Here is a 25447-nt window from a genome sequence, read left to right on the forward strand (position 1 = left end):
GGATTTTAAGAGTGAGTAATAATATAATTTTATAATTGATGTAAGAGAGAACTTTTTCCAAAAGAAAAAATGTGACATGTTTTGTGGGACAAACTAAAAAGAAAAGTGTAACATCTATTATGGGAGAGAGTACTACTTAACATCGAATGATTTGCCTGCAAGTAATAAACTCTAAATAAGGTCTGAAGATATCAACTCGAGGTTATAGAGATAGACTATAAACTGCAAATGGATAGTAAATTGTAATAGTCCAAATGGCAATTATATTTCTTTTTCCACCCAGAAATCTGTAGGTAGGAATATGTACACAACATATTACTACCTCCGTCCCCCAAAATTTGCTACACTTTGACCCGACACGGGTTTTAAGAAATGTAATGGAAAGTGAGTTAAAAAAGTTGGTGGGATGTGGGTCCTACCTTTAAAGTATTAGTTTTATAATAAAATGTGAGTAGGAATGAGTTAGTGAAATATGGGGTCCACTACCAAAAATGGTAAAAGTGAAGTGTATCAAATTTTCAGGGACGGACCAAAATGGTAATATGTATCAAATTTTCAGGGACAGAGGTAGTACCAAATAAAATAACAGAATGCAGAAACATAAAAACCGAAGAACAAATAAATAGAAAAGGTAACTAGTAAATTTGATGTCAATTTCATCTGACATTAAACACAATGCAGCAATACTATAAAGTATCCGAAACATCTTAATATTCTGAACCATGCAAAAAACAAACTCAATATAAGGCAAATAAAAGCAATTGCAAATGGAGTAAAATATAGGGGAGCTGTTGATAACTTGCAAAACACTGGATGTCTACTTGATCTTCTTCTTGGGCCTCAACTGCAAAACAAAATATAATTCAGCTGGATCTATCCTCCCTCCATATTAACAATAAGAATAATGTATCAACCAAACAATCACCTGGTTACTGTGCCCACACTTCTTCTTTCTACAGTTAACAGCGCGGGGATGCAGGCGGGCATAACATCTGAAAAAATCTGATTAGGATTTTAAATTTCTTTGTATTTACCACATCATTCACTTTTTATTCAATTTTCTATATATTCTTTCGTTCATTCATATACTACTATGTAATCGATTACATAATTTGAGAACAAAATAATTCATGTGACTTGTTTATTGGGAGTTTGGGAGATATAGTATATAAATATTGTGCATAAACATACTATTATAATATAGGATAGAGTTGACTATACTTCTATCCATCTCATTTTCATGTATCATTCCGTATATAGTGGAGAGTGTTATATTGCTAACTCAATACTTAATTGCTAACTACAATTAAAAAATAGTCATTAGATATTTAAATTAAGGGTCTAGATCATTAGCCCTGAAATATCAATATGATCAATAAAAAACGTCAATGAGGGTATTAAGGTCAATTTACAACAAATTAGTTGTAATTAACTTTTGAAAAATATTTTCTAAACTTAAATGATTATAACTATCTCAATTTAAATTATTTTTTCACACAACATATATCAAATTAAAGATAATTTAATATGGATTCTAACGAGATCTCAATTGCATATGTTTCGAGATCAAAATCTATTTTTTTTATAAATTTTCGAATTTTTTGTCAAGGAGATAATGTCAATATAACTAACAAATTATGTCAACTTAATACATGTAAAATATGAATATGAAACTGTGTTGACATATTCAATACATGGTGTAGATATATTCAATTTACTGTGTTGATATTTTGATCGAAAACCCTAAATTTAGAATTTTTTTAATATTAAAAAAATAAAAAATGAATTTATATGTGGCAATTTATAGGCCATTAAATCTTTCAAATCTTATGGTGTTAAATTAGTTATAGTTAGCAATGAAGGAATGAGTTAGCAATTGATCACATCCCTATCTCACTATATAATTAAGTTAAAAGCAAAAACAAAATGGATTTACGGTATCGAACAACGAACCCATTTGTGCATGTATCTTGCTTGATGCTATTTAAGTGTTTTTGGTAAATTTTGCTATATGTCAGTACTACTTAGTATCATACTCCTACTATACTAGTTTACATAGGTAAATATTTTAAGCATATTCCTAATCACAAGGGGATATAAAATTAAATAGGACGAGGTCTTGTAGTTCAATCACTAACACACGAGAAGTTCAATAAAAAATTTAGGTTCGAAACTTCCAAGTTCCAACCTCATGGTATAAGTATGAGTGCGTAATTCTAGAAAATAAATAGCAATATGTGTTTACTCTCTTTAATGTTGTCCTAGTATAGATTAAAAAATATCTAAAGTCTAATCATAATTTGCAAAAAAAAATTTATCCTTAGTCAATATAAAAATATAAATTTGGATCAATCATGTCTTAGTCATAAGTGAAACTGCATGCGGTTGTTAATGATTCCATGAAACAAGCGAAAAGAAGATGAAAGAATGATAAAAGCAAAAAGGATTTCAACATTCGTTCACACCTAGTGGAAGTCAAGACTGAGCTGCAAAATTGCCTAACTAAAAAGAAAATGAGTATACAATAATCAGTCGAATCGTTGTAAAACTAATTTTGCACTTTTGTTTTTCAATAAATGAGTGCTATTCTGTCAAACTAAAAACATCACTATGCTTTTAGCTGTAAACTCAACATAACAAATTCTATACTCAAGTCAAGCACTACCAAAAAACGAACTTTACTGACCACAACCAGTCCTTGATATTTTCCGAGCACTTTCTGAGCAAAACCCAAAACATCTGGCATTTTCACTCACTTAAATGAGTACTAGTTGGTATCTTCATAAAATAGTGTGGTTAGCAATCAGTTTTCAAGCACAGTCATAGTTAAAGACTTTTTTTCTCGTAATAAGTCTTGTGATAAATTCACGTTAAAAATTTGAGTTTGCGGATATGATCAATAAGGTTTAGGTACCTGCATCGGGTATTAGGTACCCAAATATACATAATACTCCCTCCATCCCACAAAAATAGTCTTATTTCTCAATTTTGGACCGTCCCACAAAAATACTACTATTACTTTCATTTTTGGCAAGTTTTTCTCTCGTATGAGGTGAGTCTCATTCTCCATTAACAATGCTCTAGTTATTTTTCATTCTACCTCTCTCTTTATCAATTTTGCATTAAAACTCGTGTTATCCCCAAAGTCTATATTTTTATGGGACGAGTAGGATATTTTAGAGTTTTTCAAGTTCACATACCCAATTTTTCGGTCCGTGAACTTTGCCAAAGTATCATTTTAGGTCCGTAAACTTTGCCAAAGTATCATTTTAGGTCCGTAAACTTTGCCAAAGTATCATTTTAGGTCCGTAAACTTTGAAAATATCATTTTAGGTCCGTGAACTACAAGTTAATATCATTTGAGGTATTTTGAACTTTTCCGGACGAAAGTGCCCTTAAGGCCTTCGAAGGGCAATTTGGACAATTCTTTCGCAACTCATCTTGCGTCAAAGACCTAGAGTCCAACAATTTTTTTACTACTATTTAATTCAGTCACCATCCAAATTGAATTTAAATATAATTAAAATTTGCCGTAAAAAATATGTGTTAGTTTTTCAATTATTAGATGATAATTGTAATGATAGTAGATTGTGACTTTATACTTTATTTTATTTTTTCAATCTAAACTGCATTTTAATAACTTACTAAAGGTGATGTGTGAATTCTATTTAGTTAATTTGTTTTAAAATTAGATAGCTATTAATTTGGATTGTTATTCGGAGATGAATTTCAAAATGGAGTCAATTAACATCTAAATTGAATTTAAATATAAAAATTTGCCGTTAAAAATTGTTGGATTTTATGTCTCTGACGCAAGATGATTGACGAAAGAATGATCCAAATTGACCTTTGAAGGTCTTAAGGGCATTTTCGTCCAAAATTTTTTCAAAATATCTCAAATGATATTAACCCGTAGTTGATGGATCTAAAATGATATTTTCAAAAATGATACTTTGGCAAAGTTTGTGGACTTAAAAAGATGTTCCCTCATATTTTTATGGGACGAGTAGGATATTTTAGAGTTTTTCAAGTTCACATACCCAATTTTTCGGTTCAGTGGATGTGGGCATCCGATTTTGTGCTATAATTGTTACAGAATTTAAATTTTTTTGAATAAAACTAAATTTAGTTGTTCTTTTAATAGTGACCAATATACAAGATCTAAAAAATCGATCGAACTATAGATGTATTTTCTTTAAGAACGAAAAATTCAGTAGTTTAGGACTTGTTAAGTGTACCTGATATGCCATGTTTTTGCCCTAATTATGTGCAAAATCTTTTATTCAGTTTCCATGATTTATTTCTGGCACGCTCAAGTTTTGTACTAAAGCCGGCACTGTTCAATCAATATTTGTCAAGAATCAATCCTATCAAAAAATGTGGTATACAAATCCGAGGTTTGTGCTTGATCAAAAATTGGAATGAACTGACTAAATTAGCCCCCCATATTTTGTTCTCCCCAAAATTACACAATTGCCCGCCGTTTATTTGGAGAGGGGGGTAACTAATGGAAATATGTGCGGCGTTTTTGGTCCATAGCGACAATTCTTTTCAGATACTGTACATATATTCAATGCTTGTCCAAATCAAGTAGCATAGTAAACGCATGAATCAGTTTTTATTCTTGGCCCAAACAAATAGTATCACTAAGTCAAACACAACCAAATAAAATAATGGAATGCATAAACATAAAAATCAAAGAACAAATAAAAAGAAAAGGTAACTAGTAACTTTGATGTCAATTTCATCTGACATTAAACACAATGCAGTAATAAAGTATCCAAAACATCTTAATATTCTGAACCAAGCCAAAAAGAAACCCAATATAAGGCAAATAAGAGCAGTTGCAAATGGAGTAAATTTCAAGGAACTGTTGATAACTTGCAAAACACTGGATGTCTACTTGATCTTCTTCTTAGGCCTCAACTGCAAAACAAAATAGAATTCAGCTGGATCTAACCCCCTCCATAATAACAATGAGAATAATGTATCAACCAAATAATCACCTGGTTACTGTGCCCACATTTCTTCTTTCTACAGTTAACAGCCCGGGGATGCAGGCGGGCATAACATCTGAAAAAGTCACCACATATATCTTAACCAAGTTTTCAGACCAAAAAGTGTCGGTGTCAAATGCAGATATACGTTAATGGAATGGGAGAAACATATCAGCCATAAATCTGATGATGCATCACTTATTAGCTTGGAAGTCGCAAGTAGCAAACAGGGTTATTCCCTAATGAAGCTCAAAATTACCAAGTTCAAATTACTAATGAGATCACAATTGTAGAGATTAGATATAATATTCCTAATTTACCCTCTTATTTAATGCTATCATGATACGTAGAAAAACTAGAGTTTTGATCTAGTACTTGGAAATATTTTCATGACTTCATGTCAACAAATAATGTGTGCTTGTCACAGTGGATTAAAAATATGTATACTGTTCACTTCCCAACTTCTCCATGGCAACAAAATCTTGTATTATATCACAATTCCTAAGCAAATTTACAATTACTCAATGATAAAGTTTAAACAAATAAGGTCATGAACATTAAATCTTGCACGCCTCATACATATGCTACACATAAATAGACACAACAGTTTAGAAAACTACTCCTACTAAAGAAGCAACAAGATTTAATAATCCTTATAGCTAAGAACTAAAATGAACATGTTCATAATTGGGGAGGATTGAGTTATAGCTGACTACACGGCAGATGCTCAACCTCTACATGCTAGCATAGAATTTGTGTTAAGACCTATAAGAACATATCACATTGACAATCAATTTTATAGTTCACGCACGCCTCAAGCATAAGAATATTTACATTTTGCTACTAACTGTATCTCTATATATGATGTTTTTACTGATCAATATACATCACAACTTCCATATAAAAACACGCAACCAAAATGCAGATAATAGAAATAACTGGCTTACTTGCGGCAGATCATTTTGTCCTGGTTATATTTCCTGGCCAAAGCCATCAAGGAAGGCTCGATAATTCCTCCACGAAGCCTCAAAACCAAATGCAACGTCGATTCTAAACAAATAACAATATTTCAATGAACGCACAACTCAGCAGTTAACACTCTAAACAGTTCAAAACAATTCCTCACCTTTCTGGATATTGTAATCGGCAAGCGTCCGGCCATCTTCCAGCTGTTTGCCAGCAAAGATCAGACGCTGCTGATCCGGAGGAATTCCTAATAATCGAGAGAAATTAACATGCTTAATAACTGTAATTTCATTCTAAAAAAAGTCGGAGGCAGTTTCCGCACCTTCCTTGTCTTGGATTTTGGCCTTGACATTGTCGATTGTGTCGCTCGATTCGACCTCGAGCGTAATAGTTTTTCCGGTCAGGGTTTTCACGAAGATTTGCATTTTCTCCCAATTGTGCAGCCGTCGATAATCAAATGGCTGTTTGTTAATTATGTAGCATTAAGAGCTAGGGTTTTCGAATGGGTTGGGCTTAGAGTAGCGAGGCTTTTCATTTTATATTGGGCTTTTAATAACATAATTGGGCCTCGTTTTGGGTTATTAACATTCTACATGCTGTCTACAATCCACCTAACTCAATGCTTTTTACAAGAGGACAATGTGTTTCTTTTTTATGTTAAGTTTTATATTTACTACTAGTATAACACCTTGCTAGACTAAGATATTTTAAAAATAATTATAAGTTAATTAAGTAAATTTGAGAACAATATCATCATATTAAATTGGTTAATAAAATAAGTATATAATAAATATAAATCAATAATAAATAAAAAATAATTAATCACAAACTATATATTTTCTTTGGTAAATCATAGTAGGAGATAAAAATCTAATACTAATAGAGCACATTTACCATTTTTGGCCGTCCAAAAAAAATAGAGCAAATTCATTTATGGAAATGTTTCAACAAATAATAACCCTACATATCATTCCACTAACACTAATTCTCACTTACTTTTTCTTCTTCTCTCTTACTTTTTTTCCCTTCTCTCTTACCTTACCAATTCTACATTGAAACCCGTGTCATACACATATTGCTCTATTTTTTATGGACGGAGGGAGTATAATATTAAAGAATTGAACACACCTATAAATTTTGAAAAACTTTTCTATACACCACATTACTTGTAGAACCAAGAAGATTTCATTATATAATAATAATATTGAAACTGTACATAAATATAGAAAAAAATATATATGGATATAGCAAGTTTGAATAAAAAAATCAATGTACATTTCCATATTTGTAATAAATATGGCCATAGGAGTGTGATCCATTGCTAACTTTACTTAAATTGCTAACTTGCTTACTCATCAATGTAATTTATTTTAATACATTATGTTAACATTGATATTTAAATGTCAACATAGTTTATTGAAATGTCAACACAAATATGTGTTGACATTTTAATGTGATCATGTTGAGATTTAGCTAAGATATAAATACGTGGAAAAGAAGACTGTACATTATTTTTGTAAAATGGAAAATGACTCTCACCGCCTACCAATGGCGGATCCAGGATGTAAAACTCGTGGGTTCGGACAGAAATAAATTATATATAAAATACTCCCTCCGTCCGCGAATAGGAGTCCTGTTTTTTTATTTTAGTCCGCCCGTGAATAGGAGTCCCAGTTCACTTTTACCATAAAGGGTCCCACCTTCCACTTACTCATTTCACTCACATTTCATTTGAAACTAATATATACAAGTGGGACCCTTATTCCACTAACTTTTTTTCCATCCACTTTTCTTAACATTTCTTCAAACCTGTGGCGCCCACAAATGAGACTCCTAATGGCGAACGGATGGAGTATTTAAATAATTATTATTTATAAAATATAATATTTAAATAGAGTAATTTTTTGAAGGAGGATATTATCTTTTGTGTATTCTTATTAATATTCATCTCACAAATTTATTGTATAATTTAATTTTTGATAGTGAGTTCGCATTATTTGTATTTTAAAGTATTTTGTTTTTAATTTGTGATACTACATGTAATTAACCAACACTATTGTGTTGATTATTTTTTTAATTTGTTCTCAAATTAGTAGTAATAAATAATAGTAGTATCCATATAGAGAAAGACTAATCCTAATAAAACATTCTATATACATTTGTTGATGACTCAATATAATATTAGGTAATAGAATGGATTTCTGTGACACCAAATTTTTAAAATTGACGACGTTAAATAGTTTTCCTAAAAGTAATGAATCTGTGATGATTTTCAAATAAAAGAAAAAATTCGTTTAGAAGTATTTAAAAAAAAAAAAAAAAAAAAAAAAAAAAAACTCATCTATGAATATGCCAAATCCCACTGTCATTTTTAAGCCCGAATCTCAAATACAGAATGAAGGGCTCCCACAAGTTAAAATACTCAGCTCTTCCGTAAAATTCTCGGCTCTCATTTTTTTTTTTCCAAATTTCCTATTGAAATCTTATCTGCTTGTCTTCTTCACCAAATTGAGTAGTATATTTTTTTTCTCTTCTTTATTTCTCTAATTTTTAGTTTCACTGTCTTCTCTGCTTCTCTTCCTTGGAGAAGGCTGCCGTGGGGTCAGAGGCAGGGCTTTTGAAGATCGGCGGGCCGAGTAATGGTATTTTCCGGCAGCAATCATAGACCAACAGTGGGGTCGGCTGACCCCGCTCGACCCCACCTGGGTCCGCCGATGCCGCCTACATCACACAAAACAAAAAAACCTAAAGAATGTATAATTACCACTTCTCCTAATGAGATTTAAGATATTTTTTTATCAAAAGCTATAATTTAAGATTGCACTGGTGACACACTTCTCCTAGTCGAGCTTCATTTCATTGCAATATAGTCACCCTATACACTAAAAACCCAAACCTTGAAATCTAAATCCTAAACCCTTAACTTTAAAATATACTCATCATGACCAACAAATGATCCAAATATCAATAAGATTCTCCTTCCGTTCCAGTTCAATTTTACTTTGTTGATCACTTATTCTATTTTAGGGGTTTTAAATTTGCATTCGATATCTTACACTGAGTCAGCCTACTTGATAATCCTTATTCATAGTAGAGGTTTTTTTGCCTGAATCTTGGCTGTAAATCTGTTTATATGCTCATATCAAGAAAATGCTTTACAATAGGGCTATGTGAACGGTAAATAAAAAAAAATCTTGCTGGCATTCATCCAAGCATCTATTCACCCAATGATATTATTTATTGGAGCCGAAAATTAAATTAAATTATTTATATTTTATCATATAAATTAATATGTGCATTTAACTTATAATGTACAATTAACTAAGTAGAAACGCAGTAAAACAATGTAAAAGATTGAGCCACCAAAGTTGCAAGTCAACCAACGTTTAGTTCACTTTTACTACTCAAATAAAACATGGAAATTCAATTTTCTTGTAATAGGAAAAAAGCTCAAAACATGTACTATATTATTTAAATATTTAAATACCATTATTCCCATTACACTATTGATTATGCGTTTAATTATTTAAATACCATTATTTTCATTAATCTCATCAATTCAATATATTAAAAATGAAATTGGCACTCATTAATATTATTAGTTGTTAATCAATCAACAACTCACCTATTAATTTCATAAATTTTGTGCATCTAATATTATAACAGTTTTTAAATATCACCTATTAATTTCATAAATTTTGTGCATCTAATATTATAACAGTTTTTAAATATCATATTTATGTTAAACGGCTAAGCTAACCATTAATAATTCTTTCAAGCCCATAATATATATATATATATATATATCCAACTACAACAACTTCATAAAGTAAATAATTTAACACAATTTGTTTATTCATTGTATTTATATATTAAATATACTAAAAATTGAATACAAATTTCGCTAATTTTAAAATAAAAATACATTAAATATATTATTAACATTTGAAGATTACATAAAATATACCACAATACTAATACTACAAAATAGCTAACATTATTATAAATATCATGTCATATGGAGTATTATATAATTTTACTCTTCTTTTAAGATCTTGGATAGTCACAAAAAATTGAAGATTAAAAAGATAAAAAAATTTAATCTAATTTTACAATAACGTAGATATCAGTCAAAATCAAATGTGTAGAAAAAATTATACCATTATTATTTCATAAATATCGCCCTTCTCGATAGTAATTATTTAGCCCAAAATAATGAAGGCCAATTTACAGTTAAAGATGAAATCCTAAATCTAAAAAAAATCGTCGTTTACTTCTATATATGTTTCTTTCCAAAAATTTTATGCGTCCTTCTTCTCGATGAAAGGTTCTACTCCAACCTTTATTTGTTTACAAATTGAACCAGGTACAATTATCCGGCTCTAATCGAACCTATAAATTTTGAAAAACTTTTCTATACACTATATTACTTGTAGAACTAAACAAACATAATTAAAGTTCTTAATCGATAAAATAGATCCACTCACGTCTTCTGCAAAATACGAATCCAATTAACCATTAAAATATTAATTTAATATCAATATAATTAAAGAAATATTAGATTCAATCAAAACTAAAAACATCTCAACAAAATACATTTTATATAAAATCTTATCATGCAAATAAATACATATAGATATGTAAAAAAAGTGAGAAACTGATCGATTATAATTTTAAGATATAATTTAATATCAATATAATTAAAGAAATTTTAGAATCAATCAAAACTAAAAATATCTTAACATCATAATGCATTTTATATAATATCTTATCATGCAAATAAATACATATAGACATTTCACTTTCTACAATAAAATTAGAAAATCTAAAAAACTTTTCATGTTTCAACTTCAACTTTATGGAATGAGTATTCAATTTATAATCTAATAATATGTATTCAAAAATATCGATAATAACATTATTGTTATCACTAAAATAAAACAAATTATTGAATTAACATGAAGAAAATACTTAGATATGAACTAATATCACTAAAATAGAATGATCTTCAAAATAAGATTTAAAAGTGCTATTTGCCTTTTACCATCTTTTGCACAGCTCTCTCCCTAATACCTCCACTCACATCTTTGGCTCTTATCTTTCAATCTCTCACATGACACCTGCTCCACCTCATGTACGGTTTCCACAATAATAAAACATATATTTATAGACAAAGATCACCAACAATATACATCACAAAAATATTAATTAATTATTACCATCAACATGATCATTCAGTACTAAATTTAAATTAAACGTAAACTATCAGTTATCATTCAATTTATAAATTTTATTACAAGAAAAATAAGCTAACCTAAAAAAGAACTTATTTACCTACCAACTACCTTCATTTCTTCCATTTCCCTTTTCATACAAAAACATACCAACACCGCCACCCTAAAATACCATCGTTGCCCGCTTGACTTCCTTTGCCACGCATTGCCTTCAAGCTGTCAGTTTATATGGAGCTCAATTCTTCAGCAGGGGTTATATTTTTAAACATAGAAAATTCCAACTTGGTTATTTTTGACACTTTCATGTCAAAAACACACCTTTTCACAAAGATTAATTACAAATGAGAATAAAATAAATGAAATGAAAAAAAGATATAAAACGAATGTGAATTCAATGCTAAGAATGGTAGAATACAATTATACAAATGAGAGATAATAGACAAACTAATGGCGGTTACATGAAAATGGAAAGCCAAAAAGGAAAAAATATTAAAATTCGAAAACAAAATATTAATTACATGATATTATAACAATAATATTATAAACTATTGTGAAGCATTACATACCTTAATTGTCCAATCTTTTTTGAGGATTGGATTACACGAAGAATATCATTCAAAAATCCGCCCAACCTGATTATAACCATTCATTTGTGGCTATAAGCCCCCTACATTTAAACCAAGACAAAACCCAGACCCGGCCCAGCCCATTTCAGACGTGGGCCTAAGCCGGTCTGGGCCCAATTCTCACCGGTCCTCAACTATTATTGCGCAGAAAAAGGTCATTCCATACTTCAAAACTGGCCCAAAGGTTTGAAAAGCATGAAGGTTCTCCTCCCAATATTTCTCTTCAAAGAGTTTACACATCGTCAACTTATGTATTTTCATAGGGTTTGGCTCGATCCATGCAGACCAGCAGTGCTCTGGATCGTGTAGCAGAGAAGTTAAACCTTCCATTCTATGAGGTTTGGTACTCTACAATTCCTTGTTATCAGTTTTAGCTGATTTATAGGGAACGAATGTACTTTCTGCAGTCAGTCATATCTTATGAACAAACTTCACTTTAGGTTCCCACTGGTTGGATGTTTTTCAGAAACCTAATGGATGCAGGGAAATTGTCAATCTGCGAAAAAGATTCATAAAATGACATCTTCACTCTTCATCCTCTTCGGTCTTCTTCCGTGCATTAGCCTCGAAAAAGGCATCACGTTCTTCAGCGTTATTGATATATGGCTCTGTGCATTTTTCATAAGAGCGGCATGGCAACCCGTTGCCAAGTGCATTGCCGCACACATAGCAAAAGTAGCTGCCCTTGTAACCGTGATGGGTCTCCCAGTGCTCATTCATGGCTTTGGCAGACTTAGTGTAACAGCCCGACATTTTAGGGTATAATAAATACGATGATTGCTACTAAGGCGGACTTACAAGCAATAAAGACATAGGCTAGGGTTTCATTTAATGAGATTTGACCAAGGTATTTAACGAACTATCAAAACAATAAGTCAACGGTTTAATCAAGAAAATAAAAAGATGAATAGATATCATAACTATGCTCAAAGGTCAAGGGTTTAATGTAAATCCAACAAACGCATTGTCTCGATATTCTAAGCAATAATGAAATAGTTCAAAAACGATGATACTAATTTTCATGTTTAGCGGAAGCAACCAAGAGAAAAGTGAAGAACATGTATGAAGACACAACTCCACTTGATGTTTCAAACGATCATATCATTATTCAATTTATTAAATCAACACCGCCACCTGCTCATCACTGCTCAACCTGCACATAGGGAAAACACATGCAGGGCTGAGTATTTTAAACATACTCAGTGGACTCATGCCAAAACATTTTAATAGTTATGCCACTCTTACCATAGTGATCTCGAGTTTTTGCATTTATTTAAAGAATAGCATCGAGTATCACAAAAATATTTCATGGACTGGCCAGTCAAACAATACCTCCCATTTATCAATCAACAATATCATGGTGCGACGAAGTGTGGCCACACTTTCGCCCACGAGACCGGCCGACTAGCAAGGACGGCTCTCGATCTCCCGTGTACACTAGCCTGATAGGGTTTGCGGCCCTACACAGACCCGAATTCGTTTATATAGCCCTATAGCCTAATGGAGCACACTCGCAAACTAGGCATCAGGAACACACAATATCCAAAATAATCATAGGCATGGCATAACAGTTTAATCCACCCTTATCGCTCCACTTTCATATATTTGCAACATAAGAGAGAGTTTAAGAATAAAGCCCACCTCGACTCCTTAGATTTCAAGCACGTTCTTCTTCTTGCTATCACACCGAGAGCGCGAGTTATCACCTTTAATATAGGTGTATCACAAGTAAGTCTCGATCATTGATCAAAATCATGCATGTTCCCCAACGTTTCCCTTTTCCCATCGATTAGGTTTAATATCACCATTCAAAATCAAAGTACGATTATCATATCGTTTTTATCCGCACAACAACTCCAGATCTATCATCAAATCGTGTCACGCATGAGTGTTTTTCACACACAACACACGCACACACACAACACACGTGCACGCATACCAAGGCATGCACACCCACACACGGTCACACCTACACACACACCTATGCATCCCAAATTCATCAATTAATTTCCCCTTCACTCATTCTAAATGCATGTGGACTCAAGAACACCGATTGATCGGTAGAAGAAGAGAAGATCAAAATAAAAATACCTTTTCAATAGAACAATCGGTAGGAAACAAGTAGGATCTTGATTCTTCAACAAATTCTTGAATTTCAGCTTCAATTCTTCACACAAGATGAAGAAATAATGGAGAAAGTAGAAGAAAAACTTGAGAGAGAGTGGGAGAGAGAGAGATCGAGATTTAGGGGGTGGGGGACGGTTTTTGTGATGCTAGGGTTTTGATTTCTCACTCTTATATTTATAGAGTGCAAGATATAATCCAATAATTAAATAAATCAAGATTTGGAGGAGATTTGGTGGAGAAGTGGCGTTAATTTGGTTGAGAGAATGGGGGATTTCGAATTTCTAGGCTATTTAATTAGCCTATGATTTAATTTAGATATTTCACGGAGTAGAATAAAATATCACGGAGCAGAATAAAATAATAAATCTCCCCAAAAATATAGAAGTAGGCGTGATTTTCAATTCCTTAGAAGGAATTTAATTAAAATCCTAATTTAATTAGGATATGGCAAAATCTTCTTAGATTTGGCAAGATATGCTAGGATATTTGAATTTATTTATGGAAGAGAATAAATAAGGGATCAAATAATAAAATAATAAAATCCCTTCTCCCATGAAGTAGGGGATTTTCGAAAATCACCTCTGAGACAAACATAGGGGCCGAAAATTTCATCAATTAAATAAGGAATATTGGACTTTGGATTTAATTTGGATAATTATCCCAAGCAATAACTAAATCCAAGAAAAATAGGATTTCTTCTCCAATAAATAGGAGGGCTCGAAAATTCCACTAAATAAATAATGCTCCTATTAAAATTCTCACTCATCCCTTAGGAAAAATAATTCACCACAATTATTATTTCACCCCACATTAAAATATCCACATATTCGAATTTCACCTCCACTTCACATTTTCCAACGACTTTGACCATTCCACGGCCACGTCATATTTTCCTTAATATTGACTATTCAATAGTCACGTCATATATTCAACAAGTTTGACTATTCAACTCAAACTCAACTCCATATCGCAATTAGGTTACAAAGAATATTGCAATAAATCACTCATCATTTAATCCACATATATCATAGCATTAAAAGCATTTAATGCAAAAAATTTCACGTCTCAAAAATTAGGGTTCGAAAAAGCGGGGCGTTACACTTAGTTACCACGCGGCATTCAAAACAGTTGCAAATGCAACGGCACCCTTTTTTCGCCATGGACTTCTGTTTCTTCGGCTGCGCATTCGAGTTTTTGTGTTTGGCAAACACTGTGCCAAGCCTCAAACCACTTCCAAAGCCAGCCTCAAACCTGCATTCCCCAAGCCTGCATCTAGAAACAATCAACCTAACATAATTTTTCGCTAAGGACTTCTAGTCACATATTTCTAATAAAGGAATATTATTTTATGGACATGAGCACTTCAGATCAATTAGATCTCAATTAGATCTAAATCAATTAGATATCAATTAGATCTTTGCCTACTTCTACCGGTCATAACTGCCGGCTACTTCCACCGGTTGTAGTATTTTGTTTGAATCTAATGGTGGTCTTTACGAAGGAATTTGAATTGGTAGATGAGGACATTTAGAGTGCATTTACTGGCTCAATCCGATGTTTGATTTGTTGGTTAAATTTTTCGTGTGGTCCATTCAATGGGCAAGGACCCGTTAAATTAAGGATGAAAATTGTTGTTTTATTATCATGAAAAATTTAGTGATAATAATCTTTGCAACACTATTACTACCCCCGTCCCCCAAAATTTGTCCCATTTTGACTCGGCACGGGTTTTAAGAAATGTAATGGAAAGTGAGTTGAAAAAGTTAGTACTCCCCCCGCCCCATAAAAATTGAGTCGTATTCCTTTTTAGTCCGTCCCAACAAAGTTGAGTCATATCCTTTTTTAACTAAAGACAAAACATCTAATCACTCTTATTTTAGTCCATCATTTACTTTACTCTCTCTTATCTTTCCTACTTTTTTCATCTCTCCTATTTATTTAATATAAATTCTTAATCTCCGTGCTCAAAAGTTTTGTCTCAACTTTTATGGGACGGAGGGAGTATATTGTGGGTCCTACTTTTATATATTAGTTTTATAATAAAATATGAGTATGAATGAGTTAGTGGAATATGAGGTCCACTACCAAAAATGGTAAAAAGTGAAATGAGACAAATTTTGGAGGACGCGGAAATGGAAAAATGGGACAAATTTTCAGGGACGGGGGTAGTATAGTTTTAAATTATCTGAATTACTAATATTGCCCTCAATCTTAGAAATGTAGACAAATCTATAACACATGAATATGCTTCAAAAAAAATAGCAACATCAGACAAATCACCAACTATTCACAGATCTATTTACATTCCAACATTATTGATTTGACAGAAATAACATGGACGTTGCTAGAGATCTCTAAACTGATTTACATCGAAATAGATATCAGATCGACATCTAAGTGATTCAACCTATTAACACATGGATATGCTTCGCAAAAACATAGTAGCAAAAGACAAAACACCAACTATTCTCAGATCTGTTTACATTCCAACATTGCTGTTTTGGCAAAAATAACATAGACATGCCATCGAAATATTGTTTTATGGACTGCATAGCAATTAACATAGATGCTGGATATCAAGAGTCATGTATCGTGAAAAATTGAAGATTATTAGTTCGTGTTGTGTCACAATTGTAGCAAGAAGATTTTTGAAAGATCTGGTGAAAGAAAGAATTTTGTTGACTACGAAAGGGTCGGGACACATGGTGTTTGTGGGTCAATGGTAGTCAATTTGTGGAGGATTTATTTGATTTTATGGAAATATATTGTCTAGCTTAGTCGGCTTCTTGCTATTGTCGAATTTAGAGATTGACGACATGTAAATCGTTGCAAGGAAGATATCTGGTGTTGGTGGAAAAATTTGCAAGCATGGTTTAGATATTAAAGAGGTTACTCTATGTTCTTACCGACGGTCAATTCAGAAATGATTTTTGGTTGCGTTTTTATTAGGTTTTTAAGGGGATGACTGTGTAATGACATCTAATTAATAATTAATATACATGTTTTGAAATATTTAGGCTAACATGTAGTATAAGTCTTGATTCCACCAAGAATATTTTTAATACTCTCTATTCCAAAATTGTCATTCAAACTCAATAATGGATGCAATACCATTAGCAAACGTGAAGATCAATTGGTTATCATGTTTAATTATTTTTTTAAGTATTTATCTTTATCCACACGCAATTAAATATTTATGTATCAAGAACTATGAGCCGTAAATATTGGAAGATTTTAGCTTGTAATAATAATGTTGATAACACTTGTGATTTTAGAAATTATAAGGAATAAATTTCAGATCTCTACGTAATAACAAAATAACAATTGAATCGTAACATTAATCACTCTATTAAGAAATGAAAAAGTAACCATATTTCTTAGCACAAATTTCTTGAACAACATAGATATAACTCAAAAAGGAACCAACATTATTGCTGTAAACCATTTCCCATTTCAATTTACATAACCTAAAAGCAAAAGAACAATGGAGAAAAAGATAAATACTAAAACCAAATAAAAAAGGAAACGAACCTCAAACTGCTCTTCCAATATTTGGAATCATGAGGTGTGGAGTAGTGTTTTTATAGAAAGAAAGAAAGAAGTTGAAAGATTGAGAGAAAATTAATGGCATGAAATCGTGGGTAATAGCATTATTAGTTTCTCTCAAAAATCTTTTCACTTCTCAATTTTTAATAAAATATCACAATGGCATGAAATCATGGGTAAGCATTATTAGTTTCTGTCAAAAATCTTTTCACTTCCCAATTTTTATTAAAATATCACAATGATATTTTGGTTAATTTTCCCAAAACTCCCATTTTATATATGCATAGGTAGATTCAATCAAGGTTAAAAGATAATAGTATATGATATTATCCCTTAAAAAATAACTATCACACCACTATTTCTTGCTCCCTACATTCCTAAAGAATATATACATTTAAAATGACACGAGAATTAATGCATAACTGATAAAGTAAGTGTTAGTAGATAGTGAGACTCATATTATTAATAGTGTTTATTGAATTGCTATGGCGGGCCCTAATGGGTATAAGTTGTAAATACATTTATGTACATGTGTAATAAGTGAGGATAACTTTTCAAAAATGAAAATGCATATATTTTTATGGGATGGAAGAGAATGGAAAATGCATATTTTTTATGAGACGGGGGGGAATATATTATATAATCCCTATCAATTAATTTTTAACCCCGGCTAAATAGTCCGGTTATAACTTTTTTGTTTTTATTTTGTTTGTATTCGGATCTAACCCGTCTTATAAAATTTGATAAAATATACAATTTCTTTAATCCTGTTATATATAACTCAATTATTGTATGAATAAAGTTGTCGCAATGTTCTGAATCATGTATCTTCAAGAAAAAACGGAGATACATGAACAAAAAAAATGATAATGGAGAGCAAAAAATGAGATCGGTCAAAGGCGAATAATAATCATTTATCAAAAGTCGTTATCAATATACGAAACGATAATCCATTAACTGGAGTAATGGAGAGGAAGATAAGAGAATTTTAATTTTAAAAAAATGATTTAATAATTGATCCCCGACCAAGATACCTGTTGTAACTGATTTTAAGATTTGTTGTGAGTTTTATTGCATGACAAGGCATAAAATGTCTCTGGCCCCTAGTGCAAAAGTGGCATTCTTGACTTGTTCTAAATGATCAGCTTCACCTCACTATCTTATACACTGATTATTTTTAATCCACTTGGACTTACAGCTAAACTACGTATTTTAATTGTAAACATCAACCTAATAATTTATGTGATTTTGATTTATTTAGTTTCAAGATGCCATTGCCGATTACCTACCCACGAGACAAAACGTTGCCACCAACTTTCCACTAATCATGGCTTATAATATCATTAAGTGGCTGTTATATAGTTGACTTCATGCTTTGAGTCAATACTTAGGGATTAATCTCTGTGCCTCATTTCCCCTTTCTATTAATCAACAACACATCAATTCAATTCTATTATTTATATAATGTTTATAAGTATATATATCAATTCATCAATTTGTTTGATTTTAATATCCAAGTTATTGTTGTTTGGATGAGTTTTATATGAAGCATTTTTTTTATCGTACAAGATATAGCCAAAAGAGCTGAATTAATACGAGTTTGATTGCCACAATTAATTGGTTAATTGCGTGATTGTCCAAACTGGAAGTTTGAGATATAAAAATCACTAAGTTTGGTAATTGGGCCACAACTTAAAAAATCAGCCAAACTTAGTCTCAGTCTAAGCGAGACATTTTCATTTTGACACAAGAATTTAAGCAGTGGTGTTTAATTAGTGAATAAATTATTAATAGTAAAGTAATTAGAAAAATAATAAAGTAAGAAAGAGAAAAAGTAAATAAAGTAAGATAGATGATAGAATAAGAAAGAGAGAGAGAGAATAAAATAAGAAATATGATAAAGTACGAGAGATAAGAAGTAAAATAGGAGAGATAAATGAGTTAATTATTGTCAAAAAAGAAAACGATTTACTTAGATTGGGATGTACCAAAAAAGGAATACGTCTCACAGGCTGAGATGGACAGATGGTGGGGGTGAAATAATTTAGAGTTGTTCTAGATTATCTGATCAAGTAAAAAAACACGATTGTCTACTTGTAATATATTGATCATGTCTACTTGTAATACGTCTCAATCAAGGTGGCGTTCGGTTGTCATGACTAATAATCACGAGACTATCCATCTAGGATTAAGTTATGGGATTATTTTAGTTGGAGAGGGGAGGCTATGACTAATTATCATGAGACTATCCATCTAGAATTAAGTTGAGGAGGTTAATCTTATGAACCAAACATGATACATATTTAATCATGAGATTTAGTCTTCCCAACCGAACGCCCCCCAAGTAACATAATTTTGTCTATGAATAGAGACAACATTATTTACCTTATTGGCTGTGACGTTTACATTTGATTTTTCGACTTCCATGTCTGATACAATTTCATCTAATTTTTTTGGCTCGGGATTATTGAAAACATATTCAAATTTCATAATTTTCTGTCTGATTTTATAAAATTGCGGAACGAACCAGAAATTGACCAAATTTTGTGAATTTTCCTATAATTTACCCTATTTTTATATACCTCCTAATTAAAACTACAAATTCTTAATTACTTAAACTTTGCTGCAGGTATTCAGATTTTATGTACAGAGGTGTATATATTTACATATATATATATATATATATATATATTCAAAATCATGTTGTAACGTACTCTCTCTGTCCTATTAAAAATCAAACGTTTTCCTTTTTTGATTGTCTCATTAAAAATGAAACGTATCCTAAAATGGAAACAATTTATTCTCTATTTTCTCATCTCTTACTTTACTCTCTCTTCATTAACTCATAAAACAACACTGTATAAAATCCCGTACCGATTCCCAAATGTTTCATTTTAAGTGGAACGGAGAGAGTATATTATTAGTCAAAAGCGGCATGTCATGATGGAATGAAAAAGATGTTTTAGCCTTTGCTTAATAATTATCTATCTGAATCAGTATGTGCAGCTCGAATCAAATCTCTTTACGACTCAGGGGAATATGAAGTCATAGTGCTTTTTCATATTTTTATCTTCTTGTGATTATGATGATTCACTAGAGATTATGCGTGCATCATTTTATTAATCTAACATATAGGCCTATGACTGCATATAGAGTCATTTCTAAGTTTCACATATATTTATTATATTTATAAGATATTTATTATAACTATAAGATCGTTCGATTCTCATTATTGCTCTAGGCAAGAGGACAGACGTATTCTTATAATTTGTTAGGTCGTTTTCATTTTTTTTCTGAAGAAGTTCGTGACAATGTATTTTTGGATCGTCTCACGTTCACTCATATTATGATGACATACAACTACTTGTTTCATACTTTTTTTTTTTTGTGATTTTTAATCATTTTTGGATGATCATTTTTCGGTTGTCGATGGCACGTTGATGCGCGGGTTCATTAAACTAGCCGAACAGTTATATTTGATTTGATTAGTGAATCAATACACATTTCACTAATCAATTCACTGATTAATTAAGATTATTAATTTTTAATATTCAATTTTATTCAAAATTAAGTCAAATCCCTAAAGTTAAATGAATATTAACTAATAATTTATTTATTTTAGTTTGTTAATTATATAAGATAAATATAAATTATCTTATTTTCAATCTTTGTTACTAGCATCTTACAAAAATTATCTGAAATAGAACAACAAAACAATAATAGTATTAAATTCAGTTTTAATTTAATTTAAACAAAGTCCCTTGTATTTCAGTATCGTCTTATCTAAAAAATTAAATGAAATACAAGACGATAGTGAAATACAAAGGATTTGTTTAAATTAAATTAAACTGAATTTAATTTAATTCAATATATATGGACTTCACTTCTAGGTATATATACACAGGAGCTAGCTAACATGTATGACATGATCATAGTCATGATCTTGATACACTATAAATATATTTTATTAGATATTGTCATATCTAATCTAAAAAATCTAATCTAAATCACTATTAGCATTGGCTTTAGGGGCACCAACCAATATATTCTTCACTAAGTAGCAACACTCATTTATATTTATTTTATAGACAATTAGTAATATATAGATTCTTCTCCAACTAACTAAAAGAGCTGAATGAACCAATGAACCATAGGCTGAATATTTCCCGAATTGGAAAGATTTACATGGTACAAGAAGTTGAGGGTGCAACATGGATTTAATTAAATCAGAACAAAAACTAATTGCAATCTCATTAACAACTATTTAAGTCAAAGAATATTTGGCCAAAAAAGGGTCATTCCAATATAAGCTTTGCACGCATAGGACCACGATGCACATATTCTTCTTCAAAGATTCATACTTTGGCTTTGCGGAAGAACAAACAAATAAAATTATATGACTCAAGAATCTTTACACCTTCCCCACCCAAAAAGATTAGTCCAAGATATATATAGATTTATATGCTTCTCACCATATATATCTCGAATCCTTATTATGTTATTTTATGTTATTTTTTGACGATTGAGAATGAGTGCGTTAGGTCATTGCTTTGCCCACTTCATCCTATTTAATGTCAAAATTTCTAACAAAATTAATCAAGGTAATCATATTCCGATTCCTCTTGATTTTAAGGTTTATTTGGTCAAAAATGTTGGATATATATGTTTCGGAACCTGTACTTGATATTGTAACTAATTTTAGTTAAAAAGTAAGCCTAAGCATGCACGCCTGAGGACTAATTAAGAATATATATAATCCACCAATCATGATTTAAATGAAGCTAATTGTGCCAAAACCAATAATTAAGTACATGCTAATTAAGCTCGCCAATTAGCAAGTCAACTTCTGGTAGGATTTGGTGGGAATTTAGTGCTATCATTTAGGGCATTGGAGGTCGTACTCAAGCAACATCCATTATTATTAATCCAATATCCATCATTCAAGGATTAATATAAATATTAACAATTACAAGAATAACTAATCATAATTCCAATGACATGCATAGGAAACCAAGAACGTGTCGAAATATCTAACACAGACTTTGTAAATTTGTCATTGCATGCACATCATAGCATACTCTTTAAACATATTATTGTCTACTACTATATACATAATCAAATACATATAATTATTAATTAGTGTCACGTATATATATGAGCTAATAGTGTGTGTGTATATTGTCATGTGTATGTAACTGTGGCCCATAACATAAAGCTTGCTTTTGTAACAAGTCGCCTATCTAAGCAAATGAATTAAGTGTGATTGGTTGATTATAAGTAACCTTAATTATAGAATAGAAATCAAATAATGTCAAGCTCGAATAGTATTCGATGGTACGGATGATTGGCAACTTTATGTTACTCTATTTATTGAAAGAGATTTTTTAGTTCAACGAGTGGAGAACTTAACTAATTCTAGGCCGGATTTAAACACCATACAACATTCATAAATTAAGCCAACGTCATATCTTTATATCATACACAAATTATTGATCTCGTCACGAAGAAAAGGCTATCTTAGTTATATACTATATGAACAAATGTATGGCGGAAAAAAGGTGCAGCTGCCACTTGTTCTAATTTACTTAAATTAAGCTCATTTATCTGAAATTTAGTGAGGTCACAGCCGCATCTAAATAGGGGTCAAATAATATTCTCCAAGTTTACTTTGTGGAGAAACAATTATTTAAATCTCGACATCTTTGATCATCATTAACACATAATACTAGTACTAAATGTCCCAATCATGACCACTGTATCTATCCGAGCAAATTTATTTCCTCAGTTTTTTTTCTTAGCATGATACTTTATTATTATTTAAAATTTAAAATTTGATGAAACATTATGTAATTAATAAAGGAAATGAGATGGGTCGAAGAAGTAATGGAGAAGAAAGGGAGCAAAATATTCGGGAGATCCGTATCACTATCGAGCGGGGAATTATTCCAATCCATGCCAGCACATTTATGGCCGTTTAAATAAATACTATTTCAGCTTGCAATTCACGCCATTCCTATCTATAATTACAAATCTACCCTCCCAAAAATTTTACACACTAGGTTTTTTTTTCACTGTATATATAATTAGATTTTTTGAAGAAGGCCAGGTGCATGGCATGGGATGGGCATCACGTGAGATCTGTCCCGACATATATTATCTCACATAGATACATCATATTTGATATTTCGCATCATCATTTTTTATTCTTTATATAGTAGTATCAACTTACTAGCCAGCAGCTTCCAATTAGGGATGTCACATTCAACCCGAAACTCGTGGCCGGTCCGAACAACTCGCTAAAATGAGCGAGTTAGGGTTATAATTTTATTATCCGAATACAAAACGGGCTAAACGGGTTGGCCCGATGGGTTGGCGGGTTAAACGGGTTGGCCCGAACGGGTTGCGGGTTGGCCCGATGGGTTGTAACTTTTAATTAAAAATTATTAAGTTTTAGGGGTTCTTTTTTTATATTTTTGAATCCTCAATATTTCTACATAATCATTAGTCTTATTCAATTTTCATTCTATATTTTTCCACTCAATCCCACAATATCAGCTTTCAAGTTCCACCTCAACTCATTATTCCACCGTCCCATCAAAATCATCTGTCACTAGTGTCTTACCACCACCAAAGCCAATCAAGACAAAATTAAGAAATAACTCATCAAAATCTTAATATATTTATCATTTTAATAATGATTCATGTAAGATATGATTTTTAATTTTCACAAAGAATTAGATACGAACAATGCCAAAATAATGACACGAACACAAGTTTTAATTTATGTAGTAATTGATCGAGATAAAATGCTTCTCTCCAAGTATTATTGTAGAATACTATGAAAATATGAAGATTTTATATGATTCTAACTAAAAAGAAAAAAAGTATCTAAAATTCAAAATCATTTTATAGAAGAAAATTTCGATGCAAGAAATTATTTCGAAAGCTTTTAGGCCCGAATAGCCCGATGGGTTAGCCCAAAACCCGGCGATTTAAGGTTAGGATTGAAAATTTATAACCCGAAAAATCCATAACCCGAATAGCCCGCACCCAAATAGCCCGGCAACCCAAATGGATTGGCCCGAACTCGATCGGATTAGCCTGATTGACATCCCTACTTCCAATACTCATCAAATTAATATCGCCTTCTTCTCATACAAGATCACCAAAATCTAACGTTAATCATATAATTCCATCCATAATTAATAACTCTATTCTTTCTGGTTTAGTACACAACCATATCCATCCCTTTACACTTTAAACTGCATCCACATTCAATATTTATTAAAATATACCCCCTCTGTCCCCGAATAAGAGTAGCACTTTTCCATTTCAGTCTGTCCCCGATTAAATGTAGCATTTCATTTTTACCATAAATAGTAAGTAGGTCCCACATTCCACTAACTCACTTCACTCACATTTTATTATAAAACTAATATTCCCTCCGTTCCGCAGTAGTTGAGTCATTTGCCATTTTGGTACGTTCAATAGTAGTTGAGTCATTTCCTTTTATAGCAAAAGTCAACACATTTCTTATCTCTTACTACTTTACTTTCTCTTAATTTATTCTTTCTTCATCTCTCTACCTTTTTCACTTTTTACTTTATTCTTCCTTTATTTAACCCACTTACCATAATTTTTCTTAAATCTCGTGCTGAAAAGAAACGCCTCTACGTACTACTGCAGAACGGAGGAAGTATAAAAAAGTGGGTCACACATTCCACTAACTTTTTCAACCAACTTTTCTTTATATTTCTTAAAACCCGTGCTTGGTCAAAGTGCTACTCCTAATCGGGGACGGAGGGAATATTGTGCAAGACTCATTTTTTGAGTAAAAACTCGGTTTTCTAGAGAAAGCCACAACTAAAGGAACAAAGAAAAATAAAAAGGAAAAAAAAAATATTCACTACATCTTTGACTGGACATACCATATGACATGTAGATCACTACA

General features: G+C 31.5%; 2 protein-coding genes across 2 annotated transcripts; both read right to left on the bottom strand.

Moving 5' to 3' along the window:
- Positions 1 to 4707: 4707 nt before the first annotated feature.
- LOC125207340 (ubiquitin-ribosomal protein eL40 fusion protein) lies at positions 4708 to 6437 on the bottom strand. The gene is made up of 5 exons (XM_048106635.2): positions 6286 to 6437; positions 6124 to 6210; positions 5945 to 6047; positions 5007 to 5073; positions 4708 to 4926 (listed from the first exon to the last, which is right to left on the bottom strand). Exons 1-5 carry the CDS (start codon positions 6386 to 6388, stop codon positions 4900 to 4902), a joined length of 387 nt encoding a protein of 128 aa, XP_047962592.1. The 5' UTR covers positions 6389 to 6437; the 3' UTR covers positions 4708 to 4899.
- Positions 6438 to 12348: 5911 nt separating this feature from the next.
- On the bottom strand, positions 12349 to 15388 carry LOC148923260 (uncharacterized). Its single transcript, XM_089061440.1, has 3 exons — positions 15372 to 15388; positions 15060 to 15201; positions 12349 to 12555 (listed from the first exon to the last, which is right to left on the bottom strand). Exons 1-3 carry the CDS (start codon positions 15386 to 15388, stop codon positions 12349 to 12351), a joined length of 366 nt encoding a protein of 121 aa, XP_088917566.1.
- Between the last annotated feature and the right edge of the window lie 10059 nt (positions 15389 to 25447).

The sequence above is a fragment of the Salvia hispanica genome, chromosome 6 (assembly GCF_029641045.1).
Source record: "Salvia hispanica isolate PSC_SH4W2 chromosome 6, Shi_PSC_v1, whole genome shotgun sequence".
In the NCBI taxonomy this organism is placed as follows: domain Eukaryota; kingdom Viridiplantae; phylum Streptophyta; class Magnoliopsida; order Lamiales; family Lamiaceae; genus Salvia; species Salvia hispanica.